This window comes from Salvelinus namaycush, chromosome 20 (genome assembly GCF_016432855.1).
Source record: "Salvelinus namaycush isolate Seneca chromosome 20, SaNama_1.0, whole genome shotgun sequence".
Classification (NCBI taxonomy): Eukaryota; Metazoa; Chordata; class Actinopteri; order Salmoniformes; family Salmonidae; genus Salvelinus; species Salvelinus namaycush.
The window spans coordinates 16934801-16949031 of record NC_052326.1 but is presented as its reverse complement, the minus strand read 5'-3'; the positions used below and the strand labels follow the sequence as shown (position 1 = coordinate 16949031).

The 14231-nt window shown below is 45.1% G+C and overlaps 1 protein-coding gene across 2 annotated transcripts in view; it reads left to right on the top strand.

The window, feature by feature from the left end:
- The first annotated feature begins 2114 nt into the window (after nucleotides 1-2114).
- LOC120065094 (FYVE, RhoGEF and PH domain-containing protein 5-like) overlaps nucleotides 2115-14231 on the top strand; it is a 45188-nt gene continuing 33071 nt past the window's right edge. For both annotated transcript variants that reach the window (XM_039015811.1, XM_039015810.1), the window contains exons 1-2: nucleotides 2115-2346; nucleotides 4927-7753. In XM_039015811.1, coding sequence (XP_038871739.1) covers nucleotides 2337-2346; nucleotides 4927-7753 — 2837 coding nt within the window. In that variant the 5' untranslated portion in view covers nucleotides 2115-2336. The remainder of the gene's footprint in view (nucleotides 2347-4926; nucleotides 7754-14231) is intronic.

Sequence of the window (14231 nt, the reverse complement as noted above, 5' to 3'; positions counted from 1 at the left end):
TCCAGGTCCAGTGTGTAGCAGAGCAGGTGTTACGAAACATCTCCATATGTCTAGAGGGCTGAGAACAAGTTGATGACCTCTTTCCCTGATCTCTTTCCTGTTTGGGGCAGCAGAGGGAATGGAGGGGGGGGGGGGGGGGGGGTTATTCTCTCGTTCTTTGACATGTTTGTCCTGATGTCCTCCCTCTCTCTCTCTTTCTCTCTCTCTCTCTCTCTCGCTCTCTCTCTCTCTGCCTGTGTTCCAGGTGGTGGGATAGAGCACTGCACACACATAGACCCTCGTAGTCCAGAAAATGTGCGTCCTGAGTTCAAAACATGTTGTTTTATGGTCTGTGCTACGTCTGTAGGGATATTTACCCCTGAACCCATTCTCTTTTCTGTCCACATCTATCATGACACATTACACAAGACCCGTCCTCCAACTGCTAATCATATTTGTGAAATAATAGTGAAACCAAAAAAGGTCAGATTTAGCTACACTGAATACAGCACAATCCAAAGAGAAACACAACTGGCACTGCCAGGCCAGAGCTATCTTTAGAGTTACTTTTCCATCTGGATAACAAAAGGGCAGGCACTGCAACTGTGCTACTGATATATAACATTGACCTGGCTGGCTTGAATAGTAGGCTAATATGCCGTGAATATTCCATGACAACAACAAGCAAAACTCCACTCTGTGTAATGATTCACGTTATCATTTGAGGCTTTGCACAAGTTAATCAGCCTGTTTAACATAATACAAACTCCACATACAGTAGAAGGTGCAAAACATATTTCAGATACAGTCTCAAGGACCTGGATCACCTACTGCGACCTAATAGATCTGCAACACACAGTGCTTTCTGCACCAAGCCATCTGGACTGGGGAGCATGCTACGTGTAACACATAGCATACCTCTGCAGTCCACAGGCCATGTGCCCTCCAGCGATTCAAGGTGATTATTCTATTGTACTTTTCTCCATCCACTTCTGTTTTATCCCCGGGAGGATCAGCTGCAGCGTCTGACCTTCAAGTGTGAAGAAGAAAAGAATAGAGAGGTAAGATTGTCCCCTCCCAACGTGTGGCCGTTTAACCAGCGATGCGAGCTGCCAAAAGAGAGGCCCCAGGTGGTTGACTATCCCAGTCTCCCCCTGTGTTTCAGGACGTCTCTGTGTCCTTGAACAGCCCCAGTTTGAGTCTCAGTTGGAGATTACTGTAAGTTTGGCTTTCCTTGAGCCACAGCACCACTCAATCATCCCACATTAGCCTACCTAAGGGGTTAATGTTGCCATCCTTGTCCATCTGTTGCTAAGGAAGTGTTGCCTGTTGTACAGGAAACAGGGAGAGAGGTTTCCTGTTATGAAGAGAGGTTTTTAAAGGGTTGCTTTCCTCCAATCATGCAACAGATGCTGAGCCAGGAAGTCGGGCCAATAGCAAACGCTTTTGGTGTCCCAAAGAAACTGTTTTTAGAAACTGTTTTTAGAAACTGTTTTGGGGAACTTTAGAGTTCATAGAAATGGAAATGTTTTAGGGACAAATATGTTCTGGAATATTAGGTATTACAACACAAGTTTATCATGACTCAAACTGATTATGCTGACAGAGTACTCAGTCCTATCTCAGATTCAAATTGTGTTCATTCTATATCAATAAAGATATCAATAATGAAAAGGAAAGCTACTGTTCTTATTTAAATGCACATTTGTTTTAGTCATATGTGAATAATTTGAGACACTGAAACCAGAGGTTTAGAAACTACTACCCTCTTAATATGAACAATGTCTCATTATGCTTATAGCCTGGGATACTTACACATTCAATGCATCCAACTCTGTACTGACGTGTCAAATACATCAAAGTTCTAACAAATCCAAATCAATCAATTTCAGGTAGGTAAATAGGTCACAAATAATTAGCAATAAAAAAAAAACGATTTGCTCATTTGAAATACATTCATTTATGGTGTACATATATAGCTATTGTAATTCAAAATGCAACACTTTTATAGAGTTGAATGTGGATGAAGTGGGTTTGGTCAGTGTTCCTTGTCTGCGAGATAGACCTTCCTTCTCAGGATGCGCGACAGAGCGCCTCCGGTATACTTCGCGAGCGCACCAGTCGGGCATCAGCTCAACAAAAGGGATGCCGGCTCTGTAGACAAACAGGTACTACCTTGACAGAGTAGTAGCCAGTACTTGGAAAAACAACCAGAGAAAATTGTGAAATGTTGAATTTATACCACTTGAATACTTTCAGCATGAATTTGGGATAAGTTCACAGAACCTGTGGACATAGTGGCGGTTGATTAATGCGTGTGGATAACTCTCGGTTGCTATAGCGGATGATGTCCCAAAATGAACACAGGTATGTAGGCTAAAATTCAAGTGGCGATGCATATTCAAGAAAATAAATTGGGAGCCTGATATAGCCTACTCGTCTACTTACTGTGTTTACATAAAGGATACTCCAAGTGTGTGTGTGTGTGAGCGAGAGAGAGAGAGAGAGCAAAAGAGATATAGCATTTCTCAATTTTGTGTTAAACAAATGTAATTTTTTTCCTACACCACTTGAAATAGCATTGGAGAACAAATTATATAACTAAAATCACTACAGGATCAGAGACCAAACAGGTGTAGGTTATTGTTTCGATTAGTTTTTCTTTTTTTAAAGGACTTTTTCCTTTTCTTTGATAGATCAACTAATCGGGGGTCAAATCTCACTTTGGGTGAGATAACAGCTATTGCAGAATTAAAGTCAATTAACCATAATAGGTTTACCAGTTTGTGTAGTTCTGTCCTTTAGCTGTTCGGGCGATTCATGTGGCATGTTATTAAGCACAATCCATACAGAAAAAAGGTATATTTTGAATTCCAGCTATAATTGTGAAAATATCGGGCGATATATCGGTGAATTTTTTCCACTCTAAAATCAGAATCCGTATTGGATCCAAAAATCCTATATCGGTTATACTGTATGAGGTACAGTATGATGGGATTATTTATGCCACTTTAGAGGTGAAGCCAAAGGTAGCTCTACTGCATTTCTACTGCACTGTGATGATTGGCCTATTCACAGAGTATTTTATAGAAATAAAATATTATATGATGGGGGATATTTCATGATTATCCTGTGAGCTTGGCACAGTCATGGTCCTCTTTTTCTATCTTTCCTTTGTTTTTCAAGCGTTTGTTTTAATTGAATTCTTGTTGCGTAATTCATATCCTGTTGTTTGCAGAAGGACTTTGTGGGACTGGACGTTTGTTTTTTCTCTGTTTTATTGTTATTTTACCCACTGAAAGGGCCTTTTCAGAAAAAGTGTGTGAGTGTGTGTATGTGTGTGTGTCAGGGGAAGAATGACAAAAAGGAAGTCCATTTGTGTTGTTAGAATTTGTACTCCTAGAAGGGTTCATGGAGGAGTGAGGGCACGCTGTTAATGTCCTTCCTTCGTGGACTTCCTGCGTCGAGTTCTTCAATGGGAGTCTGCTGGAATAGTTCATTAGCAGTGTTGGAAAACAACAGGGAGAGAGAGGGACAGACAGACAAACAGACAGACAAACAGACAGACAGACAGACAGACAGACAGACAGACAGACAGACAGACAGACAGACAGACAGACAGACAGACAGACAGACAGACAGACAGACAGACAGACAGACAGACAGACAGACAGACAGACAGACAGACAGACAGACAGACAGACAGACAGACAGACAGACAGACAGACAGACAGGACAGACAGACAGACAGATAAGACAGTCAGACAGATAAGACAGTCAGATCAGACAGTCAGATCAGACAGACAGACTGACATACAGATAAGACAGACAGACAGACAGACTGACATACAGATAAGACAGACAGGCAGACAGGCAGACAGACAGACAGACAGACAGACAGACAGACAGACAGACAGACAGACAGACAGACAGGCAGACAGGCAGACAGGCAGGCAGACAGGCAGGCAGGCAGGCAGGCAGGCAGGCAGGCAGGCAGGCAGACAGACAGACAGACAGGGAGGGAGGGAGGTAGAGACAGACAGATAAGACAGACAGACAGATAAGACACTCAGATAAGACAGACAGACAGACAGACAGACAGACAGAGACAGACAGACAGACAGACAGAGACAGACAGATCAGACAGACAGACAGATAAGACGTACAGATAAGACAGACAGCCAGACACGCACACAGAGACAGAGAGGCAGACAGATGGACAAGGAGGGAGAGTACAGAGTGCACGCAAAGTTTAATAGGATGTGCGTCAGGGCAGGTACTAAATAACAGGAAGAGACCAGGGGTGTATAAGTTTTGTTAAGTAAGGGTGTGTTTCACCAAAAGACGTATCAACCAGTCAGCTATCTTTGACAGGTTTTCCACCCTTCAAAGCAAGTTGGTAAAAAACACTGGACTTGACTGTGAGGTACATGCTGCATACAGTATCTGATTTTCTAAACAGGGGACTTTGACACAGAGGTAAAAGACAATAAAAGTTAGTTTGGCTCTGTCTCCACATGTCATTTTGTAATCAATTGATGTAATTTATTTATGATCATGCCCTATACGCTGTAAAGTGTAGAGCATGCAATACGTCTCTGTATTCCACTCAGGTAGATGTTATTGTTCCTACAGTATGTTCCCTATGGATTTGTTGTTTTTCCTCTAGATGCGTCCCCTCTAGCCATCTGCATGTCACGGAGTTTGAGACATATCTGCAGCCTTCCTCTTTACAAATGAAAACAAGGCTAAGGGATTGCTTGTTTTATATCCATACAACCAAAGCAGACCAAATGTATAAAAGGTTAATGAAAGATTATTCTAGGTAGGATATTGCACCTTCAACTACTACTTCAACTACTATTTCAACTACTACTTCAACTACTATTGAGATCGAACATTGTATTTGAACTGCAATGAATCACACTTTTGTCATTTCCTTTCCAGATTTACAGAAGCGACTCCAAGTTCCCCGACCAAAGATCCGGAGTCACCTAACGATCAAGGTGCAGTCCAAACTGATGTCAAAGCCTTGTCCCTCTACCCGGGGTCCCAAACCTCCCACCGCTGCAATGCCCAGACCCTCCTCATCTGAGACAGAGGCAGAGGAGGAGGAATGCCCCCCTCACGGTCTGAGCAATGGAGACTTGACCTCCTCAGAGGGGGAACCTAAGGACCACCAGGAAGGGTCAGAGGACCCCATACCCCACTCCACAAATCACAACCAGGAGGAAGCAGCACCAGAGGAAATCCTTAATGACATCACAGATTATGGTGAGAAGGAGAATGAGCAGGAGGGGGATGAGATAGAGAGAGAGAACAAGGCATCTGAAATTGAGAACACTGGTTCATCTGACACTCACATTGCTGCAGAGGACAAAAACTGTACAGCAGCAGATGACTTGAACCCACCTGAGAGTGACAATGATGGTACATCTGTGGACCCTGAACATCATCCAGAGTGTGACAATGTGTTTCTGTGTGAGAGAGGAGATGAGGAAGGGGGGGGAATCAAAGCGGAGGAGGAAGATAATCAGAGTTTAGCTGAGGAGACTGAAACATCTGATGAACCTATAGGGTACCCAGAAGAAGATGTTGAAGAACCAGACACCGAAGAGCATGATCATGGGACCAACCCTAGTCAGCTTGTTGCAGACACTGACAGTGGGCTTGAAGAGGAAGTCAGCTCCCCTGGTGGTGAATATGTACAGTGTAAGGTACCCACTGATGAGGCTGAAGAGGAAGCAGAGGATCTCTTACTGGGAGCACACTGCTGTACACTTCCACCCGTCGGCGAGGAGTATCCCTACGATGTGATTGGCCCCTCAGATGAGCCTGTTTACACATGTGACACTGGTGAGCCCGGTGACACAGGTGTGTGGCAGCCTGAGCGTGCCACCAAGGACCCCTCTGGCCATTTCCGTTTCTCTGGCAGCACTGAGGATGTGTTTGGACCTTACTCCGTCATCGAGGCGGTGCCTGCTGACTGGATGAGCACCGCTGACCCTGAGGTGAATCACGATGAAACATTCTGTGGTGACAAACCACACACTACAAAGGAGATGGACACAGCAGGCACCTCTAACCAAGAGCCTTATTATTTGTCATCAGACGATGTGGAAGCGCTAGAGGATAAACGGAGAGAGAGTGAGGTCCAGGACACTCCTGAACAATCCAGCCAACACATAGAAACAGCCATGGAAGATGTGGATGAATATGCAGACATCGATGACTCCCTCTGCCCCGAGGCCCATGACTTTCAGCAGCTGGACGGTGCCTCATCAGAGGACTATGTGGAGATTGGGGACGATGATGAGACGGATGACATGGAGAGGAAGCAGATCAGAGGGAGGAGTGTGAGAGAGAGAACAGCCAAGCGTGAGCAGGCTTTCTCCAGCCAGCGGAACAGCTGCCAGCCCCGTCTCAGGCTGTGTAACATCACAGTGCCAGCAGACCTGGACCGGACACGGACCCCAGAGCTCACCAACAGGGTGGTATTCGCCCACACAACAGAGGCCTTCGAGGAGGACATAGAGGAGCTAGACTGCCACATCGTACCTTATCAAGAGGACTCAGACTCAGACAGCGAGGAGCACATCTATGAGGAGGCCGGCTTTGACTCTGAGGGGGAGAACTTTATGTCTCTGGACCGGAAGAGCATTGTGACGCGGTCGCGCTCCTACTCTGGGAAGGTTTCGGGTTATGTCCCTGAGACGGTTCCTGAGGAGACATCAGAGTACCAGAGTACTTATGACTACTGTACTGTGGCTTTAGACCAGAACGGAGAACCTCTGCGACGTCCTGAGCAGCCTGAGGTCAACAGACTCATCCCCTCTCTGAAGCCACGCCACTTCTTACCACACCCAAACTCATACTCCGCAGAGGGTCGAGAACTGTCATTGGGAGCTCACACAGAGGCCGACCAATCCCTGAAGGATGATGGCAGGATGAAAAGGACAGATGACACCCTCTCTCTGCCATGTTTTAGCACTTCTTCCGGAAGCTTCTCTCAGCGGAGCCACCAGTCGTCCAGCGATGTTTCCATGCCAACCTCTCTGGTGGACATCCCACCTCCCTTTGAGTTGGCTTACATCACCAAGAGACCGGTTACTAAGAGCTCCCCATCCCTCCTGATCAGCGTCTCTCCTGAGTCCACAGACAGCAAGCCCAAGAAGAATAAGTCCTCATTCAAGCGCTTCCTGGCCCTGAAGTTCAAGAGGAAAACGGACACTAAAGGCTTTGGTGACGGGAGCATACGCTCCTCGCGCTCCTCCTCTGAGTCCAGCCACCATGGCCCAACGAGAATCCTGGAACTGGAGCGCAGGAGCACTGGCTCCCCTCAGCCCCAGTCCCAGTCTCGTATGGTGAAGCCCCAGCAGCGCCCTCCAGACCTTCCCTCCACCTTCCTGCTCTACAAAGACCTCAGGAAAGAAGACCCTAAAGCCTATGGTAGCAGGGGCGTGTCCAGGGTGGAGTCCTTCGAGGAACGCTCCCGCCGCCCCCTCATGCCCCTCCCCCTGACCAAACCCCGCTCCATCTCCTTCCCCAGTGCAGACACGTCTGAATATGAGAACATCCCAGCTATGAGCTCTGACTATGAGAACATCCAGATCCGTCCTGGCGGCAGACCTACCAGATCCATGAAAGTCACAGATTTCTTTGAGGACCCCAAACGCATAGTGGCCCCCTCTAATGACAACGATGGCTATGTGGATATGAACAGCTTCCCTGGGATCGACAGCAAACCCCAGTCACCTGAGCAGGAGCCTGAGAGGTACAGTAATTTATTATGCCGTGTAACAAATTCATGATCACGGATGTTGGGCCTCTTCAGTGGTCGTCTGAACTGAAAAATAACCCATAGATAGTGTACAGTCTGCATTAGGGTTGCAAAATTCCGGAAACTTTCCCAAAATTCGCTGGTTTTACGGAAATCCCAGTTGGATGATTCCTAGAATCAGGAGGGAATAAGTATGAAATCCCAGTTGGATGATTCCTAGAATCAGGAGGGAATAAGTATGAAATCCCAGCTGGATGATTCCTAGAATCAGGAGGGAATAAGTATGAAATCCCAATTGGATGATTCCTAGAATCAGGAGGGAATAAGTATGAAATCCCAGTTGGATGATTCCTAGAATCAGTATGGAATAAGCATGAAATCCCAGTTGGATGCTTCCTAGAATCAGGAGGGATAAGCATGAAATCCCAGTTGGATGATTCCTAGAATCAGGAGGGAATAAGTATGAAATCCCAGTTGGATGATTCCTAGAATCAGGAGGGAATAAGCATGAAATCCTGAAATCGTCTTACCGTGATTTCTGAAAAACGTGTAATTGTTTTAAGTTACCAGAATTTTGCAACCCTAGTCGGCAGAGAGGGCTCTTCCCCATAACCACTCTCCCCTGTTGTTCAGTGGACTGGTTTGGCCAGGCTCCATCACTTCAACATTGCAATCTCCAGACCAGCTTCAAGATAACTAGCTCAAATGAACATCAGCTCCTGGCTGACCAGATTTCTTGGAGAGTGTTGTGTTCTGTGAGAGATGAGCAGCCTGATTTGACGAGGCTCGTTCAGTTTGGGAAGATGGACAATGCTTGTGGGAGAGCTTATCCCGCTTTCTCATTTCCTGGATTTCAGGTTCGCATCTGGTGTTGGCTTCATAGTGTGTCTGAGGGGATGGAATAGCTCACAGACTGAGCACCGTAGACAGAGCTCAGGTTTATTCACAATAGAAGTAATTATGGGTTCAAATTAAAAGTGAGAGAGAGTGTGTGGGAGGGTGGGTGGGTGGGAGAGAGAGAGGGAGAGATAGAGGTACTGTAGAAAGCAGGACAAGGGGACTTGGATTACCAAAGAGGAGAGAGAAAGGGGGTGCTAGAAAGAGAGGGAGGGAAAGGTGTGATGAGGAACAGAAAGTAGATGAAGAAAGAGAGGGAGAGCCATGGAAATGAGACAAAGTGATGGCAGAAAACGAGAAAGAAGGGGGAGGAGTAAGAGTGGGTTGGTTTAATTGCTCTCTTGTCCCGGAGATTTGTGGTGAAGTTTAGGATCGCTTTTATTGAAGGCGGTTTCCCTGAGTGCCTCTCTTTGATTGAGCCCTGGAGGAATGGAGAGATTTACAGCAGAGAGAGATAGGAGGAGCAATCACTGGGACCTGCTACTGTAGGACCAAATGTCCCTCTCTTTGGTCTCTGCCACCACTCTCTACAGCCAGCCCAGGCCACCCGCAGTCACAATTAGACACCTGTTTGATGGCTGGTGTGCGTTCATAGGGCACAGGCCATTACTACAGGCCTCTTAAAAAAAAAAAAATGAATTTTTTCACACCAGTTCCTTGGAAATTGCCACAGCTGCCATTATGCTTCGTGCAAAGTTGCTTATTTCACACTCACAGTATATTAATCATTTGAATTCATTCATTTTATTTAGACATTTTAGATCGAGAGTTGTATTATGCAATTATTGTATATTTTGATTCACAGTTTAATATGTTGCTTATTTCCCATGCATATTTGACCCATAGTTCCATGCATGTTCTCTTTTAGAAGAGGCTACCGTAAGCCTGCATGTTTTCTCAGAGGGAAGCCTTTCTCACAAAACCAGGCTTATTGTCGACTTCATAGGCACTGCGAGTCTCCGTGGATGAATACCATTCCCTATCATGATCAATGACCTTACTGTTTATCTGGAGTTTGTTGGAAACCAATGTGCCACACGTTTGAATCTCCTCCATTTCTCAGACAATAGTCCCCCAGAGCAGGATCTTTTCTGCTGGTGACGTTATCGATTGGGCTCATTGTTTGGTAGAAGTCTGAAACCTAACTGATCTAAAGGGGCCTTTCTGTCCTGTCGCCTCGGCTGCATTCTCCTTGGATAGACTTCTGTTGCCAGGGATGCTGTGTCTGTGCTGTGTCTGTGCTGTGTGTGTGTGTGTGTGTGTGTGTGTGTGTGTGTGTGTGTGTGTGTGTGTGTGTGTGTGTGTGTGTGTGTGTGTGTGTGTGTGTGTGTGTGCATTTGTGTGTATGTTTTCCTGCTAAGCTCTTGCTGAGGGGTTGACATTGCTACTGTCCTAGCCCTGCGGGCCGATGATGGCAGGGTGATTTATTGAGCATGTATTCAGAAGTTAACTTAACACTCTTCTCTCGCCGCCCAACAGAGAGGATCGGGACTGTTGAGGGCAGAGGGACCAAGGGACAGTGGGCGGAAATGAGACAAGGGGATATACCCACAAAAGAAGGCAAATAGTTACCACAAAGACAGAAAGTTGCTACAGCATACAACATTTTACACCAGGTTTGATTCATGTCCAGTTCAAACACTGTTTAGCAGAGAAAGGCAAAGAAAAGCACATTTTGTTTGTAAGTATAAACATAAGCGGGATAAAGAAATGTAAAGTTAGAATATATGCAGCTATTAATGAATGTGCGTGCCTGCCTGTTTAAACAAGGTTTCTGCTGGTTCAGAGTTGAAACTCATGGAGTCTGACTGAGACTGTCTTGCTAACCTAGTTGGCAAGGAAGGCATCTTGGCGGTGCTTGTGTTTGATTCAGGACGCAGTCAATGTGCTCTGTGATGACTTTCTTTACCATGCAGTACCAGTCAGATCAACAGCACCAATTAACTAATGTCGTCCCACTGGAATAACCCCACAACAGACAAAACCACAATAGTTTGTATATCATTTTGCTGCTGTAGTAATTTAACTTATGTTTTTAGTCTTAGAGAGAGAGCGAGAGGAAGACAGAGAGAGAAAGAGACCAGGCAATTATTCTTATTTCTTATGGTAAAAGGCTGAAAGTGGACCTTGGGATACAGCAGTATGATTGGTAATTTCCTAGTGCAGCCTCTAGTGTATCCTCTCCTTTGTAGTTCCTCTCTGCCTCTGTGCTGTGTTAGTTCTGCTCAGAGAGACGTCCTGAGTGCATTGTTGTAGAGGGTGGTGGCTGTCCACTGTTACCGTGGTGGCTGGGCGGTCTCTGGTGCGGCAGGGCAGGGCGTGGGGTACAGCAGGCCTGGAGCCAGGCCCTCTGAGGTCATTGCCAGGTAATCCCCAGGGAGGAAGAGTCCTGCCTTATAGGCTTACACTCCACCCTGCTGTTTACAGGAAATGCAAGACAAGGGCGGAGGGAGCGAGGGAGACCGGACTGAGGGGTAGGGGGAAGACGGAGGCGATGGGGGCCACCATGGCGGGGTGGGGTGTGAGGGCAAGGCAGGGTGGATGTTCCCAGACTCCCCCAGGACTGGAACAACAAGACGAGGTGTGGTGTTGTCAGGAATGTCAGGTCCGACCTACAACTACAATGTGCTGTTGTTGTCTTCACTGGTAGAACAGAGGAGTGGTTACCGTAAAGAGTCAGCGGGACCCAGTCTGGACCATTTAAGCAGGGTTCTCACAGTATGACAACACCAGGTCTCACTCAATAGAGAAATAGCCTGTCAGATGCTCTCCTGTTGTTTGCGTTGATGCTCTATCATGGCAGTCACAGTCAGGGGACAGGCTCTAAGCATGCTACCTCATACAACACTGTCAGACAACTAGCAGCACAACAGCCGTAGATCACACATAATGATCAACATAAGCAGCTCAAAACAATTTAAAACTGTTACGTTTTTAAATCCACATCTGCGTTTACATTTCCCATGTCAAGTCGACTAATGACCGTATTCCTATTTTCTTTAATAGTATTATTACGAAGACAGAAAATACCCTTCTGATTGCATCTAACACATATTTTAATACTCAATGTTTTACATATTACATGCCCCATCTAATCCTTGGAAAAGGGGGACATATATAGGTCTTTTAATAGAAAATCACTTTTGAATTTGTCACATTAGATTTAACTCCCAGGTATTAAAGAAGACACTGGGTGCAAAGGCAAAGAGATTGCTGGCATAATTATATTGCCGTGTAATGAGCATTTTAAAGTCTTTCAAGTATTGTTCGTAGGAAGCAGTTTTACTGATAGCAAAATTATATAGTGTGATTGAGGACATATATTACATATGGAACCAGGGAAACATTTTGGAATTTTTAATGTAGAATAAATCAGGATAATAAACCATTACATTTGCGCTTCCTATTATAACAGAGGTTGAGCAGGAAATCACTCTTGGTGACTCTGGTGAGAAATTACCCTCAGTGGGCACTGAAATGCCAATATTTCAATCTAACTGTTCAGTAATGGTTTATACATATTGTCACTAATGTAGCTCTCTACTGCTGTATTGCTATATGATCCCAATTATGTCTTGTGTGCCTAGACACTGACAGAGAAAGGATAGTACTATGAAATATTATAGGAGAAACTGAGCATTTTGATGCAGGATCATGTGCAGAAGTTAAGCTTTTACTTATAGTTGAATATGATGGTCCACATGTGTAATTGGCAATATTTACAAATAATCACAAATATTTCAAACTGCTCAATAATACTTCAATGAAAAGGAAATTACTTGGAGCAAGCAAACCTGTCTATCTCATTGAGACTCAGGTTGGGGTATGCCATGCTCACGTCAGCCTCCCCTCACGTTTACCACACCAAATCTACCGGAGATCAAAACAGATGCTTATAATCATTTAATCCCTGCCTGGGACATACCACTGTCAAAATTACAATGAATCACATAACTGGTAATCAATGTAAAAGGCATGTTTCCAAATCCTTCATTTCAAAATCCTTAATAATAAGCAGACATAATCTTAAATCGGAACCCGTTCATAAAATAAATGTAATTTATTAATTCCCTATTCACAGTTGACTCCTTTATAATATTGGCGCCCTTGCAGGATGATGTCATGACCACAGGAATGTGCCCGCTCCCATAACTTTTTACAGGTACTGGACATTTGAAACAGACAAGAGGTCCTCCAAGGACTAAACAGCAAACAAGTTGCCTACAGATGGGGAACTGTTGAGCGTGAAAAAAACACAAACCGGTGCACCTACTACCATACCCCGTTCAAAGACACTTCAATAGTTTGTCTTGCCCATTCACCCTCTGAATGGCATACACAATCCATGTCTCATTTGTCTCAAGGCTTAGAAATCCTTCTTTAACCTGTATCCTCCCCTTCATCTACACTGATTGAAGTGGATTTAACAAGTGACATCAATAAGGGATCATAGCTTTCACCTCGATTCACCTGGTCAGTCTATGTCATGGAAAGAGTTCCTTATGTTTTTAACACTCGGTGTATATGTCTAACACATACTGTATGCAACCAACAAAACATATTTGCACTAAACGTGGAATTCGATTAAGAAAGGAAACCATTTGGGCTTCCTATTATAACAGAGGTTGCGCAAGAAAAGACTCCTGTGCCCAGACACTGGGGGATAGAGAGTATGCCTTTAGTAGCCTAGGCCTACTATTTAAACAGCACTATATTATTGGAGAAGCTGAGGATGGTGATGAACTATGGCACAGTGCAAAAGCTGAAACAGTTTTGATCGCAAGAAAATGTATAACTCCATTTTAGATAGCCCAGCTATATAGTAACTATGAGCTCCTATGACTCAAAGGTTCACAGGGACTCTCTAGCCCTATCACCATCACCTGGGACCCCCAGTGTGACCTGGCCCCTCAGGGGGATAAAGGGAGGTCACAGATGAGTAATGCTCCTCCAGCCCAGCCAATAGCACCAGGTCCTGTGTGAGAGCCTACAGTGTGGTAAGGGCAAGATGAAGGATGACTGTGTCTCAGTGAATATGAAGTCCAGCTAGGAACTCTTTTAACCTTTGGTACTCAGGGGCTGAGAGGGTATAGATGCAGTACAGGCCTGTAATAGCCTCTGTCTCTACAGGGTGATCTGTTATAGTCGTCACTGGCTCGAGCCTTGAATGCTGATTGGCTGACAGCCGTGGTATATCAGACCGTATATCAGGGGTATGACAAAACATGTATTTTTACAGCTCTAATTAAGTTGATAACCAGTTTATAATAGCAATAAGGCACCTCGGGATTGCATCGTGCCTAAGAACAGCCCTTAGCCGTGGTATATTGGCCATATTCCACACCCCCTCGGGCCTTATTGCTTAAATATAACATACTCATCATATCCTCTACCGAAATGTGTGTATCTGTGTGTATATTGGTACATCACAGTACTTCTAACAGTGTGTGTGTGTGTGTGTGTGTGTGTGTGTGTGTGTGTGTGTGTGTGTGTGTGTGTGTGTGTGTGTGTGTGTCTCTGGTCTGTCTTGCTGTGATGAACCTGTTCACAGCAAGACCCCAAACAAACGCTTCTA